At 39.9% G+C, this 26,688-nt stretch overlaps 1 protein-coding gene across 3 annotated transcripts in view; it reads left to right on the top strand.

Annotated features, from left to right (window-relative positions):
• Positions 1–2,086: 2,086 nt before the first annotated feature.
• LOC138821295 (coiled-coil domain-containing protein 15-like) overlaps positions 2,087–26,688 on the top strand; it is a 50,533-nt gene continuing 25,931 nt past the window's right edge. The window contains exons 1-7 of one of the 3 annotated variants that reach the window (XM_070013423.1): positions 2,087–2,652; positions 6,783–6,932; positions 7,698–7,877; positions 17,005–17,055; positions 21,390–21,512; positions 24,101–24,220; positions 25,900–26,490. In XM_070013423.1, the coding sequence (XP_069869524.1) occupies positions 2,473–2,652; positions 6,783–6,932; positions 7,698–7,877; positions 17,005–17,055; positions 21,390–21,512; positions 24,101–24,220; positions 25,900–26,490 (1,395 nt within the window). In that variant the 5' untranslated portion in view covers positions 2,087–2,472. Of the gene's footprint in view, positions 2,653–6,782; positions 6,933–7,694; positions 7,878–17,004; positions 17,056–21,389; positions 21,513–24,100; positions 24,221–25,899; positions 26,491–26,688 lie in introns of those variants that run through there. The other 2 variants (XM_070013424.1, XM_070013425.1) reach the window with 2 other exon arrangements.

Here is a 26,688-nt window from a genome sequence, read left to right as displayed (position 1 = left end):
TTGACTCTATGTGGAACACTTTTACAAAAAGCCCTCCCTTTCAGGTACAGTAGCTGCCAGGTGCTGGTGGCTCATGCCTATAATCCTAGCTACTCAGGAGGCTGAAATCTGAGGATTGTGGTTCCAAGCCAGCTCCGGCAAAAAAGTCTCCGTGAGACTCTTATCTCCAATTAACTATTTGAAAACCAGAACTGGCACTGAAGTTCAAGCGGTAGATGGCTAGCTTTGACCACAAAGAAGCTTAGGGACAGTGTTCAGGCCTTGAGTTCAAGCCCCACAAACCAACAACAACAAAAATTTACAGTAACTTATTATATCATCTAAGTTTTTGCTCAAGTGGCTCAAGTGGTAGAGTACTCGCCTTAAACTGAAGTGCTCAGCGACAGCAACCAGGCCCAGAGTTCAAGCCCCAGGATCAACCAAAAAAAAAAAGAAAAGAAAAAAGAAAAACAAGTTATCTTAATAAATCTTGCAACATTCAATTTAGTATTTCATCTCCACACACATTCCCTGTCCTCTTTGTGTTTATTACACAGTATCAGTATTAGACATATTCATTTGTCTTATGTATTTGTTTTTGCTCTTCCCTCCATCACTATTGCCCCAGCAAGGAGTATTTGTTTTGTTCTCTATGTATCTCCAGTGCCTAGAAAAGTAGAGGCGCAGGAACTCAGTGTATTATTATATGTCTATAACCCCAGCTACAGAGGAGGCAAAGGCAGGAGGATAAATTGTTCAAAGCTAGCACAGGCACTTAGCAAGATCCTATCTCAAAAAAAACCAACAAAAACAAAATAAAAGCCAAGGTGTTGGTGGCTCATGCCTGTAATCCTAGTTACTCAGGAGGCTGAGATCTAAGGAATGAGGTTCAAAGTCAGCCTTGGTGGGAAAGTCTCTGAGACTCTTATCTCTAATTAAGCACCAGAAAAATGGAAGTGGTCCTTGGCTCAAAGTAGTAGAGCACTAGCCTTGAGACAAAAGAGCTCAGGCCCCCAGTTCAAGCCCCAGGACCAACAAAACAAATAAAAACAAAAAACCAAAGGGGCTGAGGGTATAACTTTCATGGTAGAGCATTCCCCAGCTCAGAAAAAAAGAAAAAAACAACATACCATATGGGTATATAGAAAGCTGTTGTGTGTTGGCTCAATGAGTAACCCACAGGGCTAATAGAATCCAATCACAGCTCTGGATTAGAGCAGGGCTTAGTGTGAAAAGGGTAACTGCTAATTAGGCTGAGATGTTCAAACAGAAGAATAAGTTTGAAATATTGTTGTACAGATATTGAGCCGTATGAAGAACTAGAAGGACACGCTATTGTGCACCTTAATTATACAAAATAATTAGTTAATTATACAAATTTGTTTCTTGAGGAAGCACTTGCCAGGACCGTCTATCCTTTTTCCCAAGTTTTTCTCTTCTACAGTGAACCCTGGCCCTGTCGGTCCATCAGCCTTAGCATCCTGTTTTTTGTTTTTGTCAGTTGTGGGGTTTGAACTCTGGGCCTGGGCGCTCAAGTGGTTTTCTGGGGTTAATTGGAGATAAGAGTCTCAAGGACTTTCAGACTGTGATCCTTAGGTCCTGAATAGTAGTGGCCTTTCTTTCTTTTTTTTCTTCCTCCCCCTCCTCCTCCTCCTCCTTTTTTTCCTCTTTTTTTTTTTTAAGTATTTTTTGTTTTTGTTTTGTACTGGTCCTGGGGCTTGTACTCGTTGCCTGGGCACTGTCCCTGAGCTTTTGTGGTTAAGGCTAACGCTCTACCACTTCAGCCACAGCTCCACTTCTGCTTTTTGGTGATTAATTTGGAGATGAGTTGCGAGCCTCAGTCTCCTGATTATAGTAGAAATAAGGGATTTGGAAACCTCCGGTCTCAACGATGGTTGGCTGAACCTCAGCTCAATCATTACCCATCAGCCCACCCCTTCCTTTCGTACACCCAATCATCTCCCTCCTCCGTCAACAGGCTACAAAGCGGAAGTGCCAGGACCACGGGTGCCCCAAATCCCGCCCCTTACACCTTCCCAGCCCTAGCAGTAGACGCGAATCCCGGAAGGGGCGGGCACAAGGCTACGCAGTGGGCGACGCAGCGGGGCGGGGCGTCCCGCTGCAAAGTGGCGGTTTACTTGAGGTGGTTGCCTCGGTATCCCTGCGTTGTTTGCCAGCTGCCGCGTACACGGCCCGGGGTTTTGTCTGTCTGGGAGCGTCCGGAGGTCCAGGCCTTCTCCCAGTGTTGGACTCCGATCACGTCCATGTTCGGACGCTGCCACACGGCCAGGTTTCCCCCCGCCCCGGCAGGCCTGCGCCCGTTCCTTCGGCCCCGGTTCTCTCCCGGTCCCCTCTCCCTCCAGAGCCGGGTCACCCTCTCCGGCCGCGCCGCTGCCTCCCCGGGGAGGCGGGGGCTTTGGCCGCGGTGGTTGGGGAGGTGTTAGGCGTTTCGGTTTTTGTTTTTGTTGTTTTCGCCCTCACCAGGAGCCACCGATGCCGGGACGTGTGGCCCCGCTCAAGAAGCCTCGGAGTGCCACAGCTTTGCCCCTGGCCCTAAACCCCAGGAAGAGCCAGGACGTGCTGGCCGTGTTGGCCGAGAGGAGCGAGGTCGTAGCGCCGGTTGGGGCGTGGGTGGAGCCGGCCTCCCCGCAGTGCAAGGAGATCCCGGCGCACGTGAGTGTCGGCCTGCCCCGGCTCCCCGGCCACTGCCTTCCCGATCAACTTACTTTGAACGTGATGCAGGAGTTTGAACTCAGTGTCTCCTGCTTCCAAGCGACATCCCCAGCCCCTCCCTCCCTCCCTTCCTCCCTTCCTCCCTTCCTCCCTTCCTTCCTTCCTTCCTTCCTTCCTTCCTTCCTTCCTTCCTGTCTTTCTGCTTTAGTTAATTTTCAGACTGGGCCTTGCATTTTTTCCCCTGCAGGGGCAAGTTTTTAGCAGTTGCCCTCTTGTGTAGCTGAGATCATAGGCGTGCACCATTATTACACTCAGTTTCTTGATTGAGATGAGGTTTTTGTGGAAAAAACTCCTCAAGCCACAGTCAATTGAAACTAAGAGTACAGGCAAGAGTGTCGTCATCCCGTTCCCCTCCACACCCCGCCCCGTCCCCCGTCCCCCATCTCACGTCCCACGTTCCCCCCCTCCACTGCAACACCTCTAGTGTTGTTTTTTTTTTTTTTGTCGGTCGTGGGGCTTGAACTCTGGGCCTGGGCATTGTCCCTTAGCTCTTCAGCTCAAGGCAAGCGCTCTACCACTTGAGCCACAGCGCCACTTCCGGTTTTCTGGTGGTTTTATTGGAGATAGGAGTCTCACGGTCTCTCCTGCCTGGGCTGGCTTTGAACCGCGATCCTCAGATCTCAGCCTCCTGAGTAGCTAGGATTACAGGCGTGAGCCACCAGCGCCCGGCTAGTGTTCTTTTTTTTTTTTTTTTTTTGTTTTGTGTTTTTATGTCAGTCGTGGGGCCTGCATGCTCTAGGCTACCTCTAGGCTAGCTATCACTTGAGCCACAGTGCCACTTCTGGCTTTTTCTGCTTATGTGGGTTGAGGAATCAAACCCAGTTCCCCCCCTCCACCGCAACACCTCTAGTGTTTTTTTGTTTCGTTTTGTGTTTTTCTGTCAGTGGTGGGGCCTGCATACTGCCCTAGGCTAGCGCTCTATCACTTGAGCCACAGCGCCACTTCTGGCTTTTTCTGCTTATGTGGGCTGAGGAATCAAACCCAGGGCCTCATGCATGCAAGGCAAGCACTCTACCACTGAGCCACCTTCTCAGCCCTGGCACCTCTAGTTTTTGATGCTTAATAATGGTTGGAAGATACTTGTTTCACCTTAGTCCTGCCCCCCCCCCCCCCCCCCCCCCCCCCCCCCCGCCGCCGCCAATCAATAGTATTGCAATACAATTATCTTCAGGCTTCTAAAAGTAGATTTGATCGGTTGATGTGAAAGGTTTAGTAGCGGCATAGTGGTTGACAGGATTATGAAAAATCAGGGTGGTGGGAAATTATAGGAAGTTTTGAAGAAAAGATTGACTTTATTGTTTTAATTTTTACAGGTAATTTCATGATCAAACTGCTTTTTACTTAGATTTTTTTGCTTCAACGTTTCAAAAAGGGAGAGGGCTGGGAAGGTGGCTCAGTGGCAGAGTGCTTGCCTTGCATGCATGAGGCCCTGGGTTCGATTCCTCAGCACCACATAAGCAGAAAAAGCTGGAAGTGGCGCTGTGGCTCAAGTGGTAGAGCGCTAGCCTTGAGCTGAAGAGCTGAGGGACAGAGCCCAGGCCCACAGTTCAGGCCCCATGTCCAGCAAAAAAAAAAAGTTAGGGAGAGATTGGATCCAAAGGTACAAGCTGGAATATAATTGTAACAATTAAGGCAGGAAGGATATTATTAAAATTTCTTTAGGTAAGAAATAGAGAGGAAAAACCTTGCAAAAGGGGGATCAAGAATCAGTAAGATTTGATACAAAAAGATATTTTCACATTTCAGTTATACATCTTTTTAAATCCTCAGATTTTGACATCTCTGTAATGTCAGTAGTATCAAACTGCCTACAATTTGACCCTGATCGTCATATTTTTTCTGTGCTGAATCTTAAATTGAATCTTAAGTTCCCACACATTAATTTAGAACATGTACAAACATTTCTCCTTTAACTTGTTTAAATCATTCTAGAACGCTTGCTTTAGCTTATTTACTCTGGATATCCACCTTTATTGACAGTTGTAGCACTGTCAAAGGAGATGTAAATAGTTACTTCTAAAGTTTGGCTAAGAATTATATTTATCCTAAAAGGGGACTCCTATTAATTTTTCTCCACAAAATACTGAGAGGCCATCAGGATTCCTAAAAATGCCATAGAGCCCCACTCCCTGACAGTTGAAAGCCTAGCATCAGAATCACTTATGTCTTATATTGCATATGGCTATTACCTTATTTTATTTTTTGTTCTGGTTGTCTTTTTTTTTTTTTTGGTCGTGGGGCTTGAACTCTGGGCCTGGGCGCTGTCCCTCAGCTTTTCAGCTCAAGGCGAGCGCTGTACCACTTGAGCTACAGCGCCACTTCCGGTTTTCTGGTGGTTTATTGGAGATAGAAGTCTCACAGTCTCTCCTGCCCGGGCTGGCTTTGAACCGCGATCCTCAGATCTCAGCCTCCTGAGTAGCTAGGATTACAGGCGTGAGCCACCAGCGCCCGGCTTGTTCTGGTTGTCTTGTTCTGTATAACAAATGACTCCAGAACCTAGGGGCATAAGGCAAATAATACTGTGTGTTAGGAATTTAAGAGGCTACAGTGGGAAGCTTTGCCTTTGCTCAACTTGGGTGTCTTAAATAGTTGGACATGACGTCTGGACAGCTTGAGTGGGTTTTAGCTATTGGTTGAATTCCTTGGTTCTTTGTCATATGGCACTATATAGGCTGTAGTGTCCAAGATGGCTTTCTTACTCACGTATCTGGCATTGAGTCTAGGATGATTAAAATGGCTGAGGGCTGGCTGGTATCTTTTTTTTTTTTTAATTGGTCATGGGTCTTGAACTTAGGGGCTGGGTGCTATCACTGAGCTTTCTGCTGAAGGCCAGCACTCTACCACTTGAGCCACCACTCCACTTCCCTTTTTCTAGTGGTTCATTGGAGGAGAGTCTTACAGATGTTCCTGCCTGTACTGGCTTTGAACTGAGATCCTCAGATCTCAGCCTTCTTAGTAGCTAGGATTACAGGTGTGAGCCACCAGTACTCAGCTGGCTGGTGTTTTTTTGTATTCCACATGGCCTGTTTGACTAGCCTGTGCTTCCTTGAAACATGGTAGTTGCAGAATAATCAGAATTCTTGTATGTTGTTGACTTCATCCAGAGAACATTCTAAGACCTCCAGGTAGACCTCCAGGTAGAAGTTGCTTCATGACCTTGCTTGAGAAGTCTCAGAGCCAACACCGTGCCTCATTCCTTTGGGCATACAAATTGAGATCACATTCATGTGTTCTTTCAATATTATATAAACACTCCATTCTGTTAATAGTATGTATAGTGTAGGAAGGCAATGAGGAGTTAGGTGTAGAATCAAAACATTAATATTGCCAACTGCTTTTATTTTGTTTACTATTAATATTCAGAGCACTTAGAGGAGATGACTGCAGACCAGGGACTGACATTGAAAGGTGTTCTAAGTCATTTAGAATACTTTGTGGAATTGCCCTCAGAGTTCATAATCTAGTGGGGCATTAATAAGTAATGTGTACAGTAACTTTAGTAAAATGAGAGGTTCCATAGCATAAAAGCTCAGAGGAAGTCAGTGTTTTAGGAGGTAGTGGGTGTGAATATTAGTCTTGTAAAGACTGTGTAGGCTATTACTGTGTGGAATTAAAAATAGATCATAATTCTGAGTGTGAAGACATTTTATAATAAGACGAATTTGGTAAGTAGTGAGCAGTCTGGTCTATTAATACTGTTCATTAATTTTAGACAATATGCAACCCAAGTGGATTTAATTGACTCACTAATGAAATCATGTTTAGTTTTAGTTTAATAAAAGAAAAAAAAAACACTAGGATTTGAATGTTCACACAGTTCCTATTTAGCTTGTGATTGGGTTGTGCTCTGCTTCTTGGCCCTTGCTTTCAGGCCTGGCCTAACTTCTTGATACTGACTAGCTATGTCTAGATCATTGGTTCTGAAGTTGATATCCTTACTTATAGTTTATAGTTTAAATTCTTCTGGGAGGTTTGGATTATAGGCTGAATTATTTTTTTAGGTCTGTGTTTATAGTAGCATTAATAAATAAAACTGCCCATTAAGTTCATTTTCTCTTTCATCTTTAAAGACTTCAGCATATATAATTGAAGAAGAACTAAAGGAACAACAAAGAAGAAAACAAGAAGCTTTGAAACATTTTCAGAGACAAGTCAAATCCCGAGTAAATCAACAAGTCAGGCTTAGAAAAAAGCAACAGCTTCAGAAGTCTTATGAAGCAGTAAGTGCAAAAGAAAACTGAGCCTTAATAGACTGAATGGCAAGTCTTATGAGCTAAGTTATTAGGCAGTAACAGTAACAGAATTGATTTTCTTTTGATTGCATGCTTTATATAATCAGTTTTCTAGTGGGCACAAGAGATTTTCATATTGAAAATTCATATTGAAAATTCATATTCCCATGTTCTGATTTGTTTTTTTGCTTTCACCAAATGAGTTAGTAACAATTTCAGAATTTTAAATTTAGACTTGTTTGAATTCTAACTTTGCTACTTGCTATGTGATTGTAGGTTACTTAATTTATTAGCATCTTGTCAATAAAAAATATGATACCTGCCAGGCGCTGGTGGCTCACACCTGCAATCCTAGCTACTCAGGAGGCTGAGATCTGAGGATCACAGTACAAAGCTAGCCCAGGCAAGGAAAGTCCAAGAGACTCTTATCTCCAATTAACTACCAGAAAATGGGAAGTAGCGTTATGGCTCTAGTGGTAGAGCTCTCTCCTTGAACTGAAGAGCTGAGGGACAGCACCCAGGCGGAGTTCAAGCCCCACAACTGACCAAAAAAACAAAAACAAAAACCTTATCTCACAGGATTATAATAACCTAAATAATTTATTAGCACATAGTAGTTGCTGGTAAATGTTAGTTTCTCTTGAAGCTAAAGCCTTATGTCCCCATCCTCTGCTCTAAATGAAAATCTTGGCTGCTTAAAGGGAGCACTGAATTGGAATGGAAACTCATTATCCCATTTTTTCCTTTGAGTAGGTAGAAAAAGAAGGCTCTATAGCCATGCAGTCTTCAGATCGAACTCTTAAAAGGACAAGTGTTTTTCCAAGTACTTTGAATGCTGCTATTGGAAGTTCTGTGTTACCTCCTTCCCAGATGCTTGGGGATACAGTAGATAATGGAGAGAATCACAGTGAATTATTCCAGCAAGCCCAGGCTGTAAGTATACATTCATTTTATTTTCAGTCTAGTTTTTTTTTTTTTCTTTTCAACCTCCAAATCTAGGATATGGAACAAAGATCCCATTCAACTTCACTTTTTATTATCTTTTTTTTTCCTGGAGACAGGATTTTGCTCTGCAGCCCAGGTGCCAACCTTACATCCCTATAGCAGCATGAGTTAGGTAGGAAGTCAGGTTATAAAAGCTTTAAGTGTTACAAAATAACTGGGAAGGTAGCTCAGTGGTAGAGCGCTTGCCTTGCATGCATGAGGCCCTGGGTTCGATTCCTCAGCACCACATAAGCAGAAAAAGCCGGAAGTGGCGCTGTGGCTCAAGTGGTAGAGGGCTAGCCTTGAGCTGAAAAGCTGAGGGACAGCACCCGGGCCCAGAGTTCAGGCCCCACAACTGACCAAAAAAAAAATAAATAAATAAAAAAGTGTTACAAAATACTAAAAAGTTTTGGAGTCCTGTTTTGCTACCTTTTTTCCTTGAAAAGAAGGTGTATGCCGGGTACTGATGGCTCACACCTGTAATCCTAGCTCTGAGGATCATGGTTCAAAGCCAGCCCAGGCAGGAAAGTCCATGAGACTATCTCCAATAAATCACTAGAAAAACCAAAAGTGGCACTGTGGCTCAAGTGGTAGAGCACTCCCCTTGAGCTGAAGAGCGCAGGGGTAGAACCCAAGCCCAGAGTTCAAGCCTCACGACTGACCAAAAAAAGAAAAGAAAAGAAAAGGTGTATTAATAAAGTATATTAATATTAAGTATATTAATTAATTGGAAGAAAGCATACTAATAAAGCATATTCAATTAACTATTTTACACCTTGAACTTTTGCCTTTACAACTCTGTGACAATGAGTGTTTTAAAATTTTACCATTTCTTTTACAATTTTTATCCACTAGATGTCATTATGGAACTAAAAAATGAAATTGTTTAAGGACTAGCTTTTTTAGTTTCCTAGAATAGACTAAATAAATGATAAACATAACTCATTATCTAAATGCTAATGGTCTTTTCAGTTTCCTTGTGTCTTGAAACTATATAAATATAGAATCATTGAGTTGCAAGGATTTTAAAGTTAATTGAACTATTTAAGGATGCAATGGTTTGATGTCTGGAATATACTTCAAAATAATATTAGAGTGAGATGAACTAAGGACTTATATTTCAGGATTGAGTTTCTATGGTGTCCCTTGATTACTGTGCATTAGTAGAGAATTGAAGGACATCTTATTTTTTCATTCTCACCATATAATAATTTAAAAAAATATAAACTGTTCACTATTATTTCTTTTCTAGCATGGTTTATGTCAGCTTTTTGTTTCTTACTAAACTTTTTACTATCTTATACTTTATTTTCAAACTTTATGTATATGAGCCACCATACTTGGCTCCTTATTTTCATTTTTAGTTTTCCATTACAATTCCAGTTTTCTAGCTTTTTAACCTGAAAATCATTACCTTTTGTAGATAAGTAAAGATTCCAATGATAGGAAATAACCTACTAAGTTTCTGTCACTCGTAATTGAAAACACTAATATTTTAGTTAGGCTCTTTTTGCTCCAAGAATTCAGGCTAATTCAAGCAAGAAAAAGTTTCAAGAGTATACATTACATAAAGGTTGCAGAAATACCTCAAGTGGTAGAACATGCCTGTCTTGGAAAGTCATTGAATTCAATCCCAAATAGTGAAGAACAAAAAGATAAAAAGACACTGGGTCTCTATTAAGAAAATTTTGGTCTGTGCCGAGGAGAACTTGGTTTTCTCCTATTTGGTCCTGTAATGTTTTCAGGGGTCTGCTTTGACTCCGAGGTCTTTGATCCATTTGGAGTTGATTCTGGTGCAGGGTGATACATAAGGATCTAGCTTTAGTTTTCTCTACAAGTGATTAACCAGTTTTGCCAGCACCATTTACTGAAGAGGCTGTCTTTCTTCATTCTATTTTTTTAGCTCCCTTATCGAAGATTAGGTGGCCATAGGTCTGCGGGTTCATTTCTGGGTTTCAAATTCTATTCCATTGGTCCTGAGGTCTCTTCTTGTGCCAGTACCAAGCTATTTTGAATACTCAACACAGATGCCCCTCAGTAGGTGAATGGATCAAGAAAATGTGGTATATCTATGGAAGTGGAAGTCTATGCCTCTGTCAGAAAGAATGACACTGCCCCATTTGTTAGGAAATGGAAAGACTTGGAAAAAATTATATTAAAGTAAGCCAGGCCCAAAGAAACATAAGTCCCATGGTTTCTCTCTCTCTCTCTTTTTTTTTTTTTTTGGTCTGTCATGGAGCTTGAACTCTGGGCTTGGGTTCTGTCCCTGCACTCTTCAGCTCAAGATGAGTGCTCTACTGCTTGAGCCACAGCGCCACCTCGGTTTTCTGGTGGTTTATTGGAGATAAGAGTTTCACTGACTTTCCTGCCCGGGCTGGCTTTGAACCGAGATCCTCAGATCTCAGCCTCCTCAGTAGCTAGGGTTACAGGTGTGAGCCACTGGTGCCTGGCTCCATGGTTTCTCTTATAACTAGTATGTGTCTGAGACAAGTAGAAAACATCAGATAAGATGATATTAGGCTAAATGAACCCCAAGGACACAAGTGGTTTTCTTCTTTTTTGCTATTGTTTCTGACGTATTTATAAGGTGATTTTTTTTTGGTTGCTTTGTGTGTTCTTCCCCCATAGTATAACCTGTTTTCACTGTATTTGATGTTGGTATAATTTGGGGTAGGGAAGGGAAAAAAACAAATTGTTTAAATAGGGATACAACAATGAGATGTACAAGATGCTATGTTGAAAAACAAACTTTACAACTTTGGGGGTGGGGGAGTGTAGTCATGGAGATAGGAGGGCAGGGATGGTAGAGGAAAAACCGGAGGAGGCAACAATGCTTGATAAGAAATGTACTCATTACCTTGCTCATGTAATTGTAACCCCTCTGTATGGTATTTTCACAATAAAAAACTTATTAAAAAAAAAAGACACTGGGACTTGGGTTAATCAAAATACAATTTGAACCTCACACAAATTCAAACTTCCTTTAAAGGTCTTCAAGTGAATGTTTTTCTGCATGTAAGATCTAGTGATGATAAGAGAATGATATAATTGAATTTATACTAGCATTTAGTCATTAACTTGATTTGTCTCAAGAGTGAGGGATTTCCTAGGAAATGAGTCTTCCAGTCCTAAAACCTGGACATTTTCAGGCCAGCCAGTTTTTTGATCTTCCTGTCTCTACATAGATGATTCTTTCTCATTGACTTACTTTCCCACTCTTAGCTGGTATTCGTTTCACTTCATCACAACTGTAACTTTGGTATACTTAAGGCTCCTTTTGTGTCTTTTCTTCAGTTTGGGACCTTTTGGGCTCAAGTTCTGTCTGATTTTCTTTGAATATTTCCTAGTTCCTTATCTCTGATAAAGAATCTTATTATTTATTTATTTTTTTTGGTTGGTTGTGGGGCTTGAACTCTGCGCTTGGGCTCTGTCCCTGCACTCTTTAGCTCAAGGGGAGCGCTCTACCGCTCCTTAGATCTCAGCTTCCTGAGTAGCTGGGATTACAGGTGTGAGCCACTGGCGCCCAGCTGATAAAGAATCTTTATTGGCCTTTTTTTGTTGTTGTTGTTGTTGCATTAGGTTCTGGCTTACAGGCTATCCTATAGAGAGGTATGGACAGTGAAAGAGAAAGCTTATGTAACTCTGATGCCTTACATTGGGATTTATGGACTATAATAAGAGACTTGTATGAGTTTCAGCTTTTTGTGGCTATTGAAAAGTGGAACATTTAAAAATAACTAGCTTGCAAATAAGCCACATTGCTCTTGAATAAAATTCAGCTTTGAGTAGATCTTTATGGTATCACATGCTTTTAAAATTGGTATAGATAGGGCTGGGAAGGTGACTCAGTGGTAGAATTCTTGCCTTGCATGTGTGAGGCCCTGGAGTCGATTCCTCAGCACCACATAAATAGAAAAGGCCGGAAATGGTGCTATAGCTCAAGTGGTAGAGTACTAGCCTTGAGGTGAAGAGCTGAGGGGATAGCACCCAGGCCCAGAGTTCAGGCCCCAGGACCAGGAAAAAAAAAAAAATGGTATAGGTAAACTGCAGGTGCCAGTGGCTCATGCCTGAAATTCTAGTTATTCAGGAGGCTGAGATGTAAGGATCATGGTTCAAAGCCATTCTGGGCAGAAAATTCAGTGACTCTTATCTCTAATTAACTACCAGAAAACTGGAAGTGGCACTGTGGCTCAAAGTGGTAGAGCATTAGCCTTGAGCACAAGACCCATGACCACTACCACCAACAACAATGGTATAGGCTTACGACAATAAAGTAGCTGAAAAGCCGGGCGCTGGTGGCTCACGCCTGTAATCCTAGCTACTCAGGAGGCTGAGATCTGAGGATCGCGGTTCAAAGCCAGACCGGGCAGGAGAGACCGTGAGACTCCTATCTCCAATAAACCACCAGAAAACCGGAAGTGGCGCTGTAGCTCAAGTGGTAGAGTGCTCGCCTTGAGCTGAAGAGCTGAGGGACAGCGCCCAGGCCCAGAGTTCAAGCCCCACGACCGACAAAAAAAAAAAAAAAATAAAGTAGCTGAAATACTATAAATGTCAGATCTTATCTGTTATCTTGTTGTGTGACCTAAGTAACTGTTTAATATGATAAATTCTCTCTAATCTTTAATTAAGTAAAAATTTATATGAACAATTACTTAAAAAACTGAAGAAAATATGAACAAAAAAGTGTCATAGTAGGCATACATATTTGTCAAACTTTATCCTGTATACTTAGCTTGATGTTTTAATTTTTAATATAGGACTATACCTTCTTTAGATTTTAAGATATAAATCTCAAAATTTGTTATGTCGTATAGCTTTTGTTACATCAGATAAAATCCTCTTGCTAATAGTTAGGTTTCTGTGTGTGAAATAGACCGTTTTATTATTTAATATAGAAAACACTGTTAAGATCTACATTACTTGATATACCAACCTGGTTCCAGTCAGCTACAGCTGCTGGGAAAGAGGCTGCCATACAGGCTGTCTCCCTATATTAGTGTTTGTGGGGTTGTCAGTTTCCCTTAGAAGGCACAACAATTGGTTGTGTGGTACCTCTGGAATATGTCTTTACCAGTCAATAAGAACCAAACTTTCTTGGCATTGATTTTTTTTTTTTTTTTTTTACTAGATGCCAGAAAATCTAGACCAGTGTTTTCTAGCATATTCCTGAGAGAGAGAGAGAGAGAGAGAGAGAGTAAGAGTGTGTGTGTATTGCATATCTGCAGTATATATCTGCAATATGAGAACCTAAAATGAAGCTGCATACTTACATTGCTCATGGAATGATGGCTTTGTGAGGGAAATTGTCAAATATTTTCTTTTTTTTCCATTTTTAGTTTTATTGAGATTACATATGCACATAGTTTAAAACAAGTAAAAGAAGATGGGCACAATATTGCACCGAAGTACTTTGTCCATTCATTCCCCTGGCCAAAGCAGCTATTTGACTATTTAAAACAGGTTTTTTTCTTTTGGTGCTAGCATTCATATTTCTAAGTAATGTACTTATAGTGGTTTTATTTTAGTGTTTTTTTAAAGGCATTTTTATTGATGTCCCACTAGAAAAGATGAGGATTTAGCTTTCGTTCTACCTATTCCTGCCATTATGCATGTACTTTTCCATCCCTCATCCTCTACAGTTTTATTGTAATTTTGCTTAGATGATACCATTTACAGTGTTATGACTTTGTAAACATTACAGTTAATCCAGGTAGTAAACTGATTACTTTTCCTTCTTTGGCTTTTTGTTTTATCTGGAGTTGTACTGATTATTCCATTTCTTAGGTTTTCTGTGCAGTTGTGAACAGTATACTTTGTCAGAGAATCTTTTTTTTTTTCTTTTGTCAGTTGTGGGGCTGGAACTCTGGGCCTGAGTGCTGTCCCTCAGCTCTTCAGCTCAAGGCTAGTGCTCTACCACTTGAGCTACAGCGCCACTTCCGGTTTTCTAGTGGTTTATTGGAGATAAGAGTTTCACGGACTTTCCTGCCTAGGCTGGCTTTGAACCGTGATCCTCAGATCTCAGCCTCCTGAGTAACTAGGATTACAGATGTGAGCCACCGATACCCGGCTTCTTATTTTAAGTCTTGATCTGAGATTTGGTGTTAATGTATATTAATTATAGTTAACAGTTACAGGTGAATGAATGGTTTAGTTCTATTATAAAATATAATTGGAATAAGTTTTGTATTTGAGTGTTCATACACAGATTATAGGTACACATGTATAAATTTTTTTTGTTGTTGTTGTTGTGGTGCTGAACTCTGGGCCTGGGTACTGTCTCTAAGCTCTTCAACTCAAGGAGAGTGCTCTACCACTTGAGCCACAGGGCCATTTCTGGTTTTCTGGTGGTTAATTGGAGTTAGAGTCTCACAGGTGGACTTTCCTGCCTGTTTCCTGCCTGATTGAACCACAGTCCTCAGATCTCAGCCTCCTGAGTAGCTAGGATTATAGGCGTGAGCCACTGGCACTCGGCCCGGGTGGTATAAATGTTCTTTTAAGCATCTACAGTTGTAATGATCACTATTGTCTTGCAGCAAGAGGAGTGTACTTACATACTTGTTTGCTGTAATTATCACAATTTTATAGTTACAGTCCCCTATTTTCTGTTTTTACATAATGCTTACAAATATTAACTTTGGTTCTTTTATCAGTTACATTTCTGGTGGCTGCTATGATAGCCTCAGATTTTATTTCCTTAAACTGAATGGCTTAAAATGTCAAAAGTGGATTTTCTCACAATTCGGAAGACCAGAACTCCAAAATCAGTTTCATTGAACCAAAATTAAGGTGTCATTGTAGTCGTGCTGCCTCCACAGATTTTTAGGGGAAAATTTGTTCCTTGATATTCCCAGAAATGCCTACTGTCTTTCTTTGCTTGTGACCACATTGTGCTGCTCTGCCTGTACCTTTTCTTTTGTCTTACAAATACACTTAGGACAGCATCTAATGCCTATCTGGATACTCCAGGATTGTTACCTAATCTCAAGATCCTTAACTTCATCATGTCTACAAAAGTTCTTTTTCCTTATATTAAAAAAGTGACATTTTAATTTCAGGGATTAGGCCCTTGTACCTTTAGTTGTCCATTATTCAGCCTCCTGTAGCCTCAGCCACAATTACAAGGATGAGATTTAGTGAAGATTTTGGGCAACAAAAAAGAAACTCAACAAATGTCATGCCAAACGTAATTGGTAGCAGTTAAGATTTGAAGGGAAATGAAGATTCAGAAGTCCTTTTAATGGTTACAAAAGAGCTTTTGATCTTCCATTACATGATGCGGGCCAGTAGCACCCACAGTACCTGACAGTGTTTAAAAGCAGGCATATTGTAGCTTTGTATTTTGTTTATAACTTCAACTGCATGTATATCTCTTTGCATTGTGAATAGCTATGTTTTGGCCTTTTTAGCCAACTCTGTAACTAATCAGATCTAGAAGGTTTTCTCTTGATAGAACAAAGCAAGGTTAATGTTTCAAGGTTATTTATTTATGGATCTGTAGAAGCAGCTCTAAAATGGAAATGAAATGCTGTAGTAAAACAAGACTGGTAGTGAAAAATAGTGTTTTTATCCCTATCTTTATTAGTGAAAATCGGTATGTGTTCCTTATACCTATAAATCCTAGTCCTCATTTTCCTACAAGGGAGACCTGATACCATTAAACTTTTAATTAATGGGTTAGAAATAGTCCTGACCTTGCCATAATTTTCTTACTATGGAAGTATTTGTATAGGGCCTAATGCTGTACTTATCCTACATGATGATACATAATTCATTTCTTTTTCCTAAAGGGACTTTTGATTTTTGAGATGTAGCTCTGGCTTTCTTGGAACTTGTGATCCTCCTACTTTAGCCTCCCAAATTTTAGGATGATAAGCATGCACCACCAAACCTGGCTTCTGAGTAGACATTTTTGTAGATAAGATAGGATGTGGTCCTGAAAAAAATCAAAGTAAGTATATATTGAATTACTAGAGTTAAGGAATGAACACAACTTTAATATAGTTATTTATCAGATGTTACATAACTTTAATATAAATAGTCATTTATCAGATGTTACTTAGAGTAGTTGAAACACATTAATTCTTTTTTTTTTGGCGGGGAGGGAAGATGGCAATGGTCTTGAGGCATGAACTCAGGGCTTGGACACTGTTCCTGAGCTTTCTTGCTTAAGTCTAGTGTTGTACCACTTGAGCCACAGCTCCACTTCTGGCTTTTGATGGTTAATTAGAGGTAAGAGTCCACCTGCCTGGGCTAACTTTGAACTGTGATCTTCAGATCTCAAGTCTCCTGAGTAGCTAGTACAGGTATGAACCACCAGTGTTTGGCAACACCTTGATTCTTTAAGGATTTTTGTGCTCTACAGTAACTTCTTCACACAGATGGAGATCAAACATTGGGGGAAGTGAAGAGAGTCCCATAAATAAAAAACAAAGTTTTTAGAACTAGAGTTCTGAGTTTCTAGCAAGGAATAATGAAGGCAAATGAAGGTCAGTTAGAGAAATAACTCCTAATTAAAAGATAACTCCTAGTTAAAAGATAACTAAAAAGTAAGGAAGATGTCTATTTGCAAGTGTAATAGCTCATATTTTAAGTTTGGAATTTTGTGTACAAGGTTAATATAAAGTATATACTGTTTAAAAATCCATTTCAGTAGCAATTCTTTTTTTTTTTTTTCCCGGTTGGTCATGGGGCCTGAACTCTGGGCCTGGGTGCTGTCTCTCAGCTCTTCAGCTCAAGGCTAGCACTCTACCACTTGAGCCACAGCACCACTTCTGGCTTTTTCTGCTTATGTGGTGCTGAGGAATCGAACCCAGCGTCTCATGCATGCAAGGCAAACACTCTACCACTGAGCCACCTTCCCAGCCCCAGTAGCAATTCTTAAGTTATGAAATTATCAAGTTATTTTAGAATAATAATAAGGCAAAACATTATCAGCAGATCAAAGTCTCTTTTGCAAATAATTTTCTTAGATCTGGCTTTTTTAAATAATAGGGATTTATTTTCTGGTGCTTAGTCCATTTGGTATTAAGACTTTAACTTGTTTCTGTTTTTTTTTCCCCCCAACTTTCCCTGACAGCTTAGTCATACCATGAAACAGGCACGATATCAGCTGGCATCCTTTAAAACGGTGAGTGAAAAAAAGATGTTAGCCCCAATGGCTAACGCCTGCAATCCTAGCTACTTGGGAAGCTGAGATGTGAGGATCACAATTCAAAGCCAGCCTGGGAAGGAAAATTCATGAGATCCTTATCTCCAATTAACTACTAAAAAGCCAAAATGGAGCTGTGGCTCAAGTGGTAGAGCACTAGTCTTCAGCAAAAAGAAACTCAGGGACAGCATCCAGGTCCTGAGTTCAACCCCCCCAGGGCTGGCAAAAAGAAAAAAAAAGATATTAGACTGGGTATGATGGCTCAAGCCTGTAATCCTAGCTGTTTATGAGATCCAAAGGGTAACAGTTTGAGGCCAACATGGGCAAACAAAATTTTCAGAGACTTTATCTCAATACAGTGATATGTATGTATCTGTCATCCTAGCTATGCAGGGAAGTATAATCCAGCCAGTTTGGGCATAAAAGGAGCCCTGTCTTAAAAAGAACCAGTTCAAAAAAGAGCTGGCAGAGTAACTTAAGTTCCTGCAAGTATAAGGCAGGGACTAGCAAACATAAAAGCAACCTCAGTATTTTCAAAAGGAAGAAGATAGAAAGAAAAATCTCCTATTGAAGAAGTAAATTAGGGCTGGGAAGATGGCTCAGTGGTAGAGTGCTTGCCTTGCATGCCTGAGGCCCTGGGTTTGATTCCTCAGCACCACATAAACAAAAAAAAAAAAGGAAAAAGGAAAAAAAAAGCCGGAAGTGGCGCTGTGGCTCAAGTGGTAGAGCACTAGCCTTGAGCTGAAGAGCTGAGGGACAGCGCCCAAGCCCAGAGTTCAGGCCCCACGACCGGACCCAAAAAAAAAAAATTAATTTCCAATACACTGTTTTTAAATACAGGTAAAAAATACAGGTAACTATTTGCACCATAGTATAATATAAAATGGAAATAACCTTCCCCAGGGTTGGGGAAACTCGAGTAAATTATAATATATCTGCATAGAGCAGTTGCAAAAAAGGATCATGTTCAAAGACAATCTGAAATTAGGGGAAAGTACAACATAGTTAAATGAGAATAGATATAAAATTATAGATAAGTGATATCTACATATCTAATATTTGTACACATCTAATATTTGTCTTATATATATATTTGTAGAATGTTTACTTGCTAGATTTTGTTCCAGAAATAGCACTTTATATTGATGAAAATACAGACAATGATCTCATAGGGAATTTCTTTCTTCTGTACAGTACAGGTGTATGTTATATACATGCAAGTAAATGCTGGCTTTCAAGTGAGTAGTGTTATAAAGAAAAAGCAAAATAAAGAGCTAGGGAGAGGATGCTATGTAGATAGACAAAAGTCTGGATATAAATTACATGAGAGGCTAAGTGCTGGTGACTCATCCTGTAATTCTAGCTACTCAGGAGGCTAAGATCTGCGGATCACAAGTCAAAACCAGTCCAGGCAGCAAAGTTGGTGAGACTCTTATCTCCAATTAACCCCAAAAAGCTGGATGTAGAGCTGTAGTTCAAGTGATAAAGTGCTAACTTTGAGCCGAAAAGCTCCGGGATAGCACCTCGGCCCTTAGTTTAAGCCTCGGAATCTGCTCACACACACAAATAAAAAATAAAGTTTATTAAATAAAAGTCATTTCATAAATAGATAAATGACATGAAAGGTTAATGCTGATTTTTCTTTAAGAAATATCTGTGGTGCTAGGTATTGAACCCAGCGCCTCATACATGCTATGCAAGTGCTCTACTACTAAACTGTATCACTGGCAATACTGATTATATCAGTTTATTGTTATTATAGGTGACCTTAATTTTCTTCTCTTTGTCTTTTATTTTTAATTTCTTTTTCTCTTTTTTTTTTTTTTTTTGTCAGTTGTGGGGCTTGAACTCTGGGCTTGGGTGCTATCCCTCAGCTTTTCAGCTCAAGGCAAGCGCTCTACCGCTTGAACCACAGCGACACTTCTAGTTTTCTAGTGGTTTATTGAAGATCAGAGTCTCATGGTCTTTCCTGCCTGGGCTGGCTTTTCATGATCCTCAGATCTCAGCCTCCTGAGTAACTAGGATTACAGGAGTGAGCCACCGGTGCCTTTTTTTTTTTTTTTGGTCAGTCATGGGGCCTGAACTCTGGGCCTGGGCGCTGTCCCTCAGCTCTTCAGCTCAAGGCTAGTGCTCTACCGCTTGAGCCACAGAGCCACTTCCGGTTTTTTTGTTTATGTGGTGCTGAGAAATTGAACCCAGGGCCTCATGCATGCAAGGCACGCACTCTACCACTGGGCCACCTTCCCAGCCCCTCACTATTTATTTTTTTGTTTGTTTTGGTTGGTTGTGGGGCTTGAACTCTGGGCTTGGGCGTTCTCCCTGCGCTCTTCAGCTCAAGGCAAGCGCTCTACTACTTGAGCCACAGTGCCACTTGCGGTTTTCTAGTGGTTTATTGGAGATAAGAGTCTCATAGACTTTCCAGCCTGGGCTGGCTTTGAACCATGATTCTCAGATCTCAGCCTCCTGAGTAGCTAGGATTACAGGCATGAGCCACTGGCGCCCAGCTCACTAATTTTTTTTTTTTAATAAAGGAATTCTTTTGACTTCAGTTCTAGAGTAAATAATTGGAATCTAAATATGGAGGTGACTTAAAAGGCTATTTAAACCTTTACTTGTAAATGACATTGTTTTGGTGCCTGTTTATTCAGAGTTCACAAAAGTGGTGTTCAATTCAGATGTGTTCTGTGGTTACTTAGTTTTAGCATTCAGGTTTCTTTTTTCTGTTTGTTTTTGTCGGTCCTGGGGCTTGAACTCTGACCCTGGGCTGTCCTTAAGCTCTTTAGCTCAAGGTGAGCACTCTACCACTTGAGCCACAGCACCACTTCTAGTCTTCTGGTGGCTAATTGGAGATAAAAGTCTTACAGGCTGACTTTCCTGCCCAGGATGGCTTTGAACTGAGATCCTCAGTTCTCAGCCTCTTACGTAGCTAGGATTACAGGCATGAGTCACTGGCACCCGGGTTGGCATTCAAGTTTGATAGTAAGCATTTCGTAAAATAGACAAGTATTCTTTTTTAGTCTGTTTATTTTTGTCACTATCTCTTAATTCTTTCCCAATTTCACTTTCTAATTGGTTTATTTTAGGTTACAAGCAGTTATGTATCACTTAGTGACAGGGACATGGCCTAGAGAAATATGTGCCAACTGGTTTTGTTATTGTGTAAATAAAATGCAAACTAAGGGCTTTGTCATTAGGTGACAATCTTAGGGGACCACTCTTACATAATGTTGTGTTTTCCTTAAGTATCTCAGCACAGTCACCAAATATTTTGTCTTTATGTTTGCAGTTAGTTTACCAAACTATAAATACATCCCTCCTTAATAATAATTTAAAAATTTATGATTTAAATAGCAAAAAGAAAATATATATAGATGTATATTCTCATTTGGCAATTAATCTTACCTGTAGTCAGTAAAGCTACATTTTTCTAGTGTTATCTTGTTGTGAGTATGGAAATACCCTTTCTTTGTACCTCAGTTGTTCTCAGAGGCTTAACAGTTCTCATGCCTATCATGTTTGGGCTATTAAGCTCACTCCAGGATACTGTTAGGAAGACAGGATTGGTACTAGAGATTGCTATTTTATAGCAGTATTTTGATTGGTGCTTTTTCAGAAAGAATAGGATTAATTCTGAAATAACATCCTTGTACAAACCAGTTTTATATGTCAGGGATGCCATTTAAGTGTATTCATTATGATGATAATGATTTCAGACTTGATTCCAAAGAATACATGTTTGTTTGTTTATAGGAGCAAAACAACAGAAACAGATCCACTTCATATAATTGGGAATGAGCTAAGAAGTTAGTGAAATTTTTCTTATCACTGACAAGTCTTTTCCTTCAAGCTGAAATTTTTTAAATGATCTTATTTTTTGTGTGAAGTGGGAATCTGCCAACCAGAAAGAACAATGTAGAACCCCGTTTAGTCCTGCTTTCATTTCCTTGTTATACTTCAGTGATATTACTCTGGTTGTTCCAGATTTGAGGATATGAGTAGAACATAATACTTGCTTGTCCTCTGTCAGATTGCCAAGTCTAAAGTCATAAGTCTTCTAAATGGCTATTAGCTAGAATGGTGGCAATGGTCATTAATAAAGTATACATGTTTTCTTCCTAGTCTTGTTTTGTTCCATATGTTGATTTGTGATTTGCTTGTACATTTGAAGTAGAACTGTATTTTTCCTTTATTCTATATAAGCCTATAATAACCTATTAAGATCATTCCAGATTATTTACAAAGTTTCAGTTACTATCATGAGGATATTGTTTTCCCTAGATCATTTATGTTATATATTGGTTTTCTTTTTCCAGACAACACCTTCTAAGAAGCCAGAAAACATCAAGATAAATACAGAAACAAGAAGAGAGTTCCCCCTAAACAATCATCAAGATCTTCTAACTACTGTACATTACCAAAACTTTATGGATAATCAGGTAGAGAAATGTAGTTAAAAAATGTATACTGCCAGCTGGGTGCCGGTGGCTCACACCTATAATCTTAGCTACTCAGGATGCTGAGATCTAAGGACATAGTTCAAAGCTAGCCTGGGCAAGGAAAGTCCAATTAACCACCGGAAAACCAGATGTGGTGCTGTGGCTCAAGCAGAGCACTTGCCTTGAGCTGAAAAGCTAAGGGACAGCTACCAGGCCCAGAGTTCAAGCCCCACGTCTGGAAAAAAAAAAATGTGTACTGCCTATATTGGTCCTTGTTGTGGAGAAGATATCTATGCAAATGCTATGGCTATTTGTTTAATTTTTTAAAATTGTTATTATGAATGTAATGTACAGAGGGGCTATGGTTACATAATTCAAGTAAAGAGTACATTTCTTTTTTGGACATTGTCACCCCTTCCCTTGCTTCCTTGCAGTATTTTTAATTGATTTATTTGTTTTTATTATCAAGGTGTTTTTTTTTTGTTGTTGTTGTTGGTTGTGAGTCTTGAACTGTCACCAAGCTTTTTCACTCAAGATTAGTACTCTACCACCACTTAGAGCCACACACTTCTTGTTTTCTGGTGGTTAGATGGAAATAAGAGTCTCACAGCCTTTCCTTCCAGGGCTGGATTCAACTAAGATCCTCAGTGCCACTTTTGGCTTTTTCTTCTTATGTGGTACTGAGGTATCAAGCCCAGGGCTTCTTCATGCTAGGCAAGCACTCTACCACTAAGCCACATTTCCAGCCCCATGGTGCCTGGCTTTTATTACCAAGTTTTAAGTGTCCTTTTTATACTTTACTCATAAATCCCTTATTATAAACATAAATGTCTCTGTGGGGTATTATCACTTGCAGGACAAATTTTTTATTTTAATTGTAGTCTAATCCAGTTCTTTTTCTTTTTTTTTTGGTTGGTTGTGGGGCTTGAACTCTGGGCCTGGCACTGTCCCTCAGCTCTTCAGTTCAAGGCTAGCGCTCTACCACTAGAGCTACAGCATCACTTCCAGCTTTTTCTACTTATGTGGTGCTGAGGAATCGAACCCAGGGCCTCATGCATGTGAGGCAAGTATTTTACTACTGAGCCACATTTCCAGTCCTCTTGTTATTTATGCTTTAAGTATAGTATCTAACCTTTTTTTTTTTCCGGTCGGTCATGGGGCCTAAACTCTGGGTCTGAGCACTGTCCCTCAGCTCTTCAGCTCAAGATTAGTGCTCTGCCACTTGAGCCATAGCACCACTTCGGCTTTTTCTGCTTATGTGGTACTGAGGAATCGAACCCAGGGCCTCATGCCTGCAAGGCAAGCATTCTACCGATGAGCCACCTTCTCTGCCTTCCCCTCCCCCCAACCATTTCTTAATCCAAGGTCAGGAAGTATCATTCTTTTGTGTTCCAAGAATTTTATAGTTTTAGCCTATACTTTTAGGTATGTAAGCCATTTGAGTTTGTTTTTATGTATAGTGTAAGAAATGGTCTGCATTTTGATATCTAATTGTCTTCACAATGATAGTTGACAATATTATTCTTCACCATTGGATTGTCTTTATATCCTTTTCAAAATCAACTGCCTATAAATATAAGGATTGTTTCTGATCCTCAGTTCTGTATTATATGTGTATTCACATGCCAGTGTCACACTGTCTTGATTAATATAGCTTTATGGTAGGTTTTAAAGCCTCCAACTTTATTCTTCTTTGAGCATATTCTGCTATTAAGAGTGTCTTGTATTTCCATATGAATTTTACAATTTGCTTTTAGTTATTTCTTAAAAGAAAAAAAGCCAGTTAACATTTTGAAAGAAATATTTGACTCAATATATCAATTTTGAAATATGCTTTTCTTTTTTTTTTCTTTTTTTATTGTAAAGATAGTGTACAGAGGGGTTACAGTTACATGAATAAGGTAATGACATTTCCTGTTGAGCATTGTTGCCTCCTCCTTTGTTTTTCCTCTACTTGAAATAAGCTTTTTTTTTGGTCAGTTGTAGGGCTTGAACTCTGGGTCTGGGCGCTGTCCCTCAGCTCTTCAGCTCAAGGCGAGTGTTCTACCACTTTAGCCATAGTGCCACTTCTGGTTTTCTAGTGGTTTATTGTAGATAGGAGTCTCACGGTCTTTCCTGCCCAGGCTGGCTTTGAACCACGATCCTCAGATCTCAGCCTCCTGAGTAGCTAAGATTACAGGTGTGAGCCACCGGCACCTGGCAAAATAAGCTTTTTTAAATTGAGATGAGGTCTCTATGTTGTTCAGGCTGGTTTTGAGCTCTGGGATTTGTACTTCAGCCTACCAAGGATTGGGACTGCGGGCATGCACCAGAACATCCACCAATATTGCCATGATTACAATCCCAGTCCATAAATATGGATGTCTTTCTGTGTATTTAGATCTTTAACTTTTCAACAGTATTTTATAGTTTTATTGTATAATTTTGTGTCATAAGCATTTCATGCAGTTTGAATATGCTGTCCCACTAAAACCATGTTAGCAGTATTCTGAAACATAGGATTTTGATTTTAATTTTAATTTCTGCCAGTAATAGCTACCTTTAGTGTATTAAAAATTTTTAATTGTTTTTGTTTGCTCTTTCTTTAGGAATCTGACCATGATGACATTTCTTCTGTTATGACAGATGAGAAACAGAGAGCTTTGATTTGTGGAAACCAGCAAGATCACCTTTCTGAAGATAAAGATAAATCTTTCAGCAGAGCTCAGGTAAAGCAGTAAGTATACTAATTGTAATTTAGACTAAGTTTAGAATTCACATTTTACCTCAGTAATCTCACTGAAAAATCTAAATTTTCCAAGTCTTCCCATTTCCTTCCAAATGGTGCAGTGTCATTCTTTCTGATGGAAGCATAGAATTCCACTGTGTGTGTGTGTGTGTGTGCGCATATATATATATGTATATATATATATATATATACACACACATATATATATATATGTATGTATGTATGTATATATTCCACATTTTCTTGATCCATTCATCTACTGAGGGGCATCTGGGTTGGTTTCAAATCTTAGCTATGGTGAATAATACTGCAGTAAATATAGTTGTGCTGGGAGCTGAGTATGGCCTTGTTTGTAGTTATTTGGGTTAATGCCCAGAAGTGGGATTGCTGGGTCATAGGGGAGCTCTATGTGTTGTCTTTTTTAAATTTTTTTTTTATTTTTTGGGTCCCGTCATGGGGCCTGAACTATGGGCCTGGGCGCTGTCCCTCAGCTCTTCAGCTCAAAGCTAGCACTCTACCACTTGAGCCACAGCGCCACTTCCGGCTTTTTTCTTTTTGCTTATGTGGTGCTGAGGAATCAAACCCAGGGCCTCAGGCATGCAAGGCAAGCGCTCTACCACTGAGCCAACTTCCCAGCTCTCTATGTGTAGTCTTTTGAGGAACCTCCATACTGCTTTCCTGAGTGGTGGAACAAGTTTACACTCCCATCAACAATGCAGTAGCATTCCCTTCTGGCCACATCCCCTTCCAGCATCTCGTTATTATTATTGATTATAGCCATTCTAACTTGGGTGAGATGGAATCTCAATGTTGTTTTGATTTTATTTCTTTTATGGCCAGAGATGTTGAGCATTTCTTCATGTGTCTATAGGCCATTCTTATTTCCTCTTCAGAGAAATCTCTTTAAGTCTTTAGCCTACTTATTAATGAGGTGGTTGTTTCTTTGAAGATTTGTTTTTGGGGGATTTAATTTTTTGAGTTCTAAGTATATTTTAGATATGAAGTCCTTGTATGGCTAGTGAAATAAGCCAGATCCAAAGAAACATAGGTTCCATGGTTTCCCTTAGTATATGGCTAGGATAATCTTAGCAGATGAGCAGAATAGCTCAATAGCTGTATATATATATGACCATATAAGATGATGTTCTAAGCAAAATGAACTCCAAGACTTGGACACAAGAGGTTTTCCTTCATTGTTGTTTTTATGTACCATGTTATTTCTTGTTTCTTTTGTATATTCTTCTCCCAGTGGTATATCCCTTGTTGTCACCATATTTGATTTTGGTACCCTGGTATTGTATATACATGTATTTGAATTAGGGAAGGGAAAGGGAACAACAAAATGGTGAGACAAAGGACAAGGGGGGAACCAATGCAATATTCACAAGACAATAAGTTGGAAATGATCTGTACAACTTGAGGGAGGTTGGGGGGGAGGGAAAGTAGGAGAAAAATGAGGGGACAAGAATGTACTTATTACCTTACTTATGTAACTAACCCCTCTGTACATCATCTTGGCCATAAAAAAGAGAAAAAAAAGAAAAATTTAAATTTTTGTTATTAATATTTTATATCTGGTGCTTAATTTTAGAAAGTAAAATTCAAAAATCCACTATTTGTTCTGATGGAAGAGGATAACAAAAACAGTTGTACTTTCAGGACCTTCAGGATATTCTGACAGAAGCTCAAGATTGTCTGACAGAAGCTCAAGATTGTCTTCCAGAAGCTCAAGGTGATCTCTCAGAAACTCAGAATTATTCAGCAGAAATTCAAAGTGTAGCGCTCAAATCTCCAACCATCGAGCCAGATTCTCAGGCCCCTGGGCCAGAAGGAAAGGTTATAAAAACAGAAACTGTGAGTACTGAGCTAGAAGATGGGAATATTGAGATGGTTGTCCAAGATTTGCTCTCCAATTGTCATCACCAGCATTCTATACCCAAAGACCACTGTGTTCTCCATGAAGACCAGAATATCTTACCTAAATATCAGGTCCAGAATTTTCTACCTAGAAATTGTCATATCCTCCCCAAAAGTCAGGACCAAGACTTTCTACAAACAGACCAGAATTTTCTACTCAAAGACCAGTGCGTTCTTCCCAAAAGCCAGAGTATTCCATCTAAATATCAGAACCAGGGTTTTCTCTCTACAGACCAGAATATTCCACCCAAATGTGAAGTCCAAGATTTTCTCCTCAAAGATCAGAATATTCTACACCAATATCAGGAGCATGATTTTCAATCTAAAAATCAGGTAAAATCAAGTTGAAAAAAATTTAATACCAAGAAATAATCGGGTTTGGTATGGGACTTGAAAGCATTATATTGCCACTGACTTGGAGATTTGTAGGTGGTAATTAAGGATTTCCTGATTGGTTTCCCAAAACTTCAGGGTTCATAACAAGTGTTCCAGTATTACTCCTATCTAGATAATTTATTGTTTTTAAAAATC

This window comes from Dipodomys merriami, unplaced genomic scaffold, assembly GCF_024711535.1.
Source record: "Dipodomys merriami isolate MVZ:Mamm:240054 unplaced genomic scaffold, mDipMer1.0.p SCAF_91, whole genome shotgun sequence".
Taxonomy (NCBI): Eukaryota; Metazoa; Chordata; class Mammalia; order Rodentia; family Heteromyidae; genus Dipodomys; species Dipodomys merriami.
Note: the sequence above shows the minus strand (reverse complement) of the source record. Positions and strands in the feature narration are given on the sequence as shown.